Consider the following 5,871-nt stretch of genomic DNA (forward strand, 5'->3'; position numbering starts at 1 on the left):
CTCCTGCAACCCGCCTCACCCAATGTGGTATGGATCTGTTATTTTTACACTTTCGAACCGGAACCCCCTTCTGAAGCTAGCCAACTAACTAGCTACTAGCTAGTAGTCAGTTAGCCACTGCTAGCGGTCATCACCGTTAACTCGGACTGCCAGCCTCAGCCCGGGCAACTCCTGCCAGCCTGCACAGCGCAATATCGGACTGCTTTTCTGTACCACATCTCCGGATTCCTACCGCAAGCTCTGAAACTTTACACCGGATCATCGCAGCTGCTATCCGAGTGGCTACTCTTGTCTAACGTCTCTGTCCCGAAGCAAGCACCAGTTAGCCTGGAGCTAGCCTCGAACTAGGCCCATCTCCCAGCTAGCTGAAGAGATTCCATCAAGCAATCCCTGGGCTTCAATTACCTCTTTTGCCAATTGGCCTGGACCCTTTGCTGCCGACACGGGCCTCGCCGATCCATCACGACTGGTCTGCCGACGTAACCGTCCGAGGGGGTTTCAACAGACTCTCCTGTTGCGACGTCCCCCTGAGGCCCATCTGCTAGCCTGCTGCTAACCCCGGCCTGCTAGCCGTGTCTCCAGCTCACCTAGCTACTCACTGGACCCTATGATCACTCGGCTACACATGCCTCTCCCTAATGTCAATATGCCTTGTCTATTGCTGTTTTGGTTAATGATTTTTGTCTTATTTCACTGTAGAGCCTCCAGCCCTGCTCAATATTCCTTAGCTAGCCCTTATGCTCCACCCCCCACACATGCTGTGACCGCACCTGGCTTAAATGGTGCCTCTAGAGACAAAACCTCTCTCATCGTCACTCAATGCCTAGGATTACCTCTACTGTATTCACATCCTACCATACCCTTGTCTGTACATTATGCCTTGAATCTATTCTTCCGCGCCCAGAAACCTGCTCCTTTTACTCTCTGTTCCGAATGCACTAGACGACCAGTTCTTTTAGCCTTTAGCCGTACTCTTATCCTACTCCTCCTTTGTTCCTCTGGTGATGTAGAGGTTAACCCAGGCCCTGCAACCCCCAACATCACTCCCATTCCCCAGGCGCTCTCATTTGTTGACTTCTGTAACTGCAAAAGCCTTGGTTTCATGCATGTTAACATTAGAAGCCTCCTCCCTAAGTTTGTTTTATTCACTGCTTTAGCATACTCCACCAACCCGGATGTCCTAGCCGTGTCTGAATCCTGGCTTAGGAAGGCCACCAAAAATCCTGAAATTTCCATCCCTAACTATAACATTTCCCGACAAGATAGAACTGCCAAAGGGGGCGGAGTTGCAATCTACTGCAGAGATAGCTGCAGAGTTCTGTCATGCTATCCAGGTCTGTGCCCAAACAATTCGAGCTTCTACTTTTAAAAATCCACCTTTCCAGAAACAAGTCTCCCACCGTTGCCGCTTGTTATAGACCCCCCTCGCCCCCCAGTTGTGCCCTGGACACCATATGTGAATCATCAATGAACCTACCAGGTACAATCCTAAATCCGTAACCATGGGCACCCTCTTAGATATCATCCTGACCAACCTGCCCTCTAAATACACCTCTGCTGTCTTCAACCAGGATTTCAGCGATCACTGCCGCGGTCAAACGACCACCCCTCATCACTGTCAAACGCTCCCTAAAACATTTAATCGAGCAGGCCTTTCTAATAGACCTGGCCTGGGTATCCTGGAAGGATATTGACCTCATCCCGTCAGTAGAGGATGCCTGGTTGCTCTTCAAAAGTGCTTTCCTCTCCATCTTAAATAAGCATGCCCCATTCAAAAAATGCAGAACTAAGAACAGATATAGCCCTTGGTTCATCCCAGACTTGACTGCCCTGACCAGCACAAAAACATCCTGTGGCGTTCTGCATGAGCATCGAATAGCCCCCGCGATATGCAACTTTTCAGGGAAGTCAGGAACCAATATACTCAGTCAGTTAGGAAAGTTAAGGCTAGCTTTTTCAAACAGAAATTTGCTTCCTGTAGCACTAATTCCAAAAAGTTTTGGGCACCTACTCCCAGCTGCCCACTGCACTGAGGCTAGGAAACACTGTCACCACCGATAAATCTACGATAATCGATAATTTCAATAAGCATTTTTCCACGGCTGGCCATGCTTTCCACCTGGCTACCCCTACCCTGGCCAACATCTCAGCACCCCCTGCAGCAACTTGCCCAACCCCCCCGCCTTATCTCAACTCACTGGTCACCATAGCAACACCCACCTGTAGCATGCGCTCCAGCAGGTATATTGCACTGGTCATCCCCAAAGCCAACACTTCCTTCGGCCGCCTTTCCTTCCAGTTCTCTGATGCCAATGACTGGAACGAATTGCAAAAATCTCTGAAGCTGGAGTCTTATATCTCCCTCTCTAATTTTAAGCATCAGCTGTCTGAGCAGCTTACCGATCACTGTACCTGTACACAGCCAATCTGTAAATAGCACATCCTCATCCCCATATTATTACTTACCCTCTTGTTCTTTTGCACCCCAGTATCTCTACTTGCACATCTGTCACGCCCTGACCATAGAGAGCCTTGTTATTCTCTATTTTGGTTAGGTCGCGGTGTGACTGGGGGGGGGGGGGGGGTGTTCCTATCTAGGTTATTATTTCTATGTTGGCCTGGTATGGTTCCCAATCAGAGGCAGCTATTTATCGTTGTCTCTGATTGGGGATCATATTTAGGCAGCCATTTCCCCACTGGTTTTTGTGGGATCTTGTTTCTGTGTAGTTGCCTGTGAGCACTGCATGAACTTCACTGGTCGTGTATTCTTTATTGTTTTTTTTGTTCGGTTCTCTTAAAATAAAAGGATGTGGAACAGATATCACACTGCGCTTTGGTCTGAGTATACTTACAACGACGATCGGGAAAACATCATCATCTGCACATCTATCACTCCAGTATTAATGCTAAGTTGTAATTATTTTCGCCTCTAGGGCCTATTTATTGCCTACCTTCCTACTATTCTACATTTGCACACACTGTACATAAATAGAAAAATCTTTATTTTCTTTTGTGTTATTGACTGTACAATTGTTTATGTGTAACTCTGTGTTGTTGTTTTTGTCGCACTGCTTTGCTTTATCTTGGCCAGGTCACAGTTGTAAATGAGAACTTGTTCTCAACTGGCCTACTTGGTTAAATAAATGTAAAAGATTTGTTATTTTTTTAAGATACAAGATGGGTTAATTCTGAGAGGTGGGGGACTGAATGAGCGAGAGAGAGGCTCACCTTCGCTCCACAAGTGACAAATGGAGCCTGGCCATCCTTTCCTGGCAACATCCCAATGACCTAGAGGGACAGACAGACCTGTGTTAACCTGGCAGTTTCACCACCATCCCCACTTCATCCCTCCTTAAAACAGATCCATTCAACTGAGAAATGTTGTGATTCTGAAAACAATAAAACAAACAATTCTAAACTCCCCCCCCCTCTGCTTCTACCATACCCGGTTCAGCTTGATGATGATGCATGGCTTGCCAGCCTGGTATCCATAAGTATGGTCATCGAGGCCAGAGCATTCTTGTAGAAGGGTTCGGTTGAACTGGCAGGAGTGCTTGGGGTTGTTCTTCACATCACCACTGTCTGCCTGAATAAAATACTGGTCCGGTGTGCACTCGTCATTCTTCTCAGCCTGCAGAGAGTTGTTGTAGGCTGGATGGGAGAGAAATACAGTTTAACATGTTGTTTTCCCCAATGGAAATGACATTAGAGAGACAGACAGAGACACAAGCTGACAGAAACATACTCACGGGAGAGGAAATTGTCCAGGGTCTTGGTATACATGTCCCAGCTCTCAGTGTTGTGGGTGTTGATCTCCATGGTGTCTCCCCTGGGTCTGATCATCATGCCTGGTGAAAAGAGAGAAAGAGGAGAGGGAGGGATTTTAGCCTTCATCATATGTATACAGTACAATGTGTGATTGTCTGGGGTGTTCACGACTATACAGTAGCAATTGTAAAAATGTTAGTTTGTAATGTGAGGTTTAAGTGTATCAAAACCTCTTAAATTATGGTATTGGTGTATTAGTGTATAATACCTGGTGTGCCAAGCCTGTCTTGCCAGGTGGGTTTGTGGTCATCCAAGGTCTGCAGCATGACGTACATGGTGAGGCAGAACATGCCTGCTAGGAAGATGTAGAACACTAGGTAGAAGAGCAGGATGAGGCCTGGGAGGGAGACACAGCCAGCACACAGACACAGTATTAACATCACACAAGTTCAAAGGAAACGCAACATTCAACGAAATACGGCTATGTCCAAAATGGCACCCTATTACCTATACAATGGGGCCATTACAGAATATGGCCGTTCCATATTCCCCATTTATACAGAATAGGGTGCCATTTAAGATTTTGCCCTATGTAAAAACAAAGCCTGAAAAGCTGAAAAGTGAAAAGGTCATGTAGAGGAGGTGTTATATTGTCTAAGACCCAAGACAATACTTAGTTTGGCCACTTTCTATCTTTATCACACTATACCACACTCTGTCTTTATCACACTATACCACTCTCTCTCTCTGTCTTTATCACACTATACCACACTCTCTGTCTTTATTACACTATACCACTCTCTCTGTCTTTATCACACTATACCACTCTCTCTGTCTTTATCACACTATACCACTCTCTCTCTGTCTTTATCACACTATACCACTCTCTCTCTGTCTTTATCACACTATACCACTCTCTCTCTGTCTTTATCACACTATACCACTCTCTCTCTGTCTTTATCACACTATACCACACTCTCTGTCTTTATCACACTATACCACTCTCTCTGTCTTTATCACAATATACCACTCTCTCTCTGTCTTTATCACACTATACCACTCTCTCTCTGTCTTTATCACACTATACCACACTCTCTGTCTTTATTACACTATACCACTCTCTCTGTCTTTATCACACTATACCACTCTCTCTCTGTCTTTATCACACTATACCACTCTCTCTGTCTTTATCACACTATACCACTCTCTCTCTGTCTTTATCACACTATACCACTCTCTGTCTTTATCACACTATACCACTCTCTCTCTGTCTTTATCACACTATACCACTCTCTCTCTGTCTTTATCACACTATACCACTCTCTCTGTCTTTATCACACTATACCACTCTCTGTCTTTATCACACTATACCACACTCTCTCTGTCTTTATCACACTATACCACTCTCTCTGTCTTTATCACACTATACCACTCTCTCTCTGTCTTTATCACACTATACCACTCTCTCTCTGTCTTTATCACACTATACCACTCTCTCTGTCTTTATCACACTATACCACTCTCTCTGTCTTTATCACACTATACCACTCTCTCTGTCTTTATCACACTATACCACACTCTCTCTTTATCACACTATACCACTCTCTCTGTCTTTATCACACTATACCACTCTCTCTCTTTATCACACTATACCACTCTCTCTCTGTCTTTATCACACTATACCACTCTCTCTGTCTTTATCACACTATACCACTCTCTCTGTCTTTATCACACTATACCACTCTCTCTGTCTTTATCACACTATACCACACTCTCTCTTTATCACACTATACCACTCTCTCTCTGTCTTTATCACACTATACCACTCTCTCTGTCTTTATCACACTATACCACTCTCTCTGTCTTTATCACACTATACCACTCTCTCTGTCTTTATCACACTATACCACTCTCTCTCTGTCTTTATCACACTATACCACTCTCTCTCTGTCTTTATCACACTATACCACTCTCTGTCTTTATCACACTATACCACACTCTCTCTGTCTTTATCACACTATACCACTCTCTCTGTCTTTATCACACTATACCACTCTCTCTCTGTCTTTATCACACTATACCACTCTCTCTCTGTCTTTATCA

At 44.9% G+C, this 5,871-nt stretch overlaps 1 protein-coding gene across 1 annotated transcript in view; it reads right to left on the minus strand.

The window, feature by feature from the left end:
• The window catches only part of LOC120056538 (sodium/potassium-transporting ATPase subunit beta-2-like), a 5,358-nt gene extending 1,201 nt beyond the window's left edge, over nt 1-4,157 (minus strand). The window contains exons 1-4 of the mRNA XM_039004719.1: nt 4,037-4,157; nt 3,750-3,848; nt 3,446-3,651; nt 3,229-3,288 (exon numbers count right to left, since the gene is read on the minus strand). Of these exons, the coding sequence (XP_038860647.1) occupies nt 3,229-3,288; nt 3,446-3,651; nt 3,750-3,848; nt 4,037-4,118 (447 nt within the window). The 5' untranslated portion in view covers nt 4,119-4,157. The remainder of the gene's footprint in view (nt 1-3,228; nt 3,289-3,445; nt 3,652-3,749; nt 3,849-4,036) is intronic.
• Between the last annotated feature and the right edge of the window lie 1,714 nt (nt 4,158-5,871).

The sequence above is a fragment of the Salvelinus namaycush genome, chromosome 12, assembly GCF_016432855.1.
Source record: "Salvelinus namaycush isolate Seneca chromosome 12, SaNama_1.0, whole genome shotgun sequence".
Classification (NCBI taxonomy): Eukaryota; Metazoa; Chordata; class Actinopteri; order Salmoniformes; family Salmonidae; genus Salvelinus; species Salvelinus namaycush.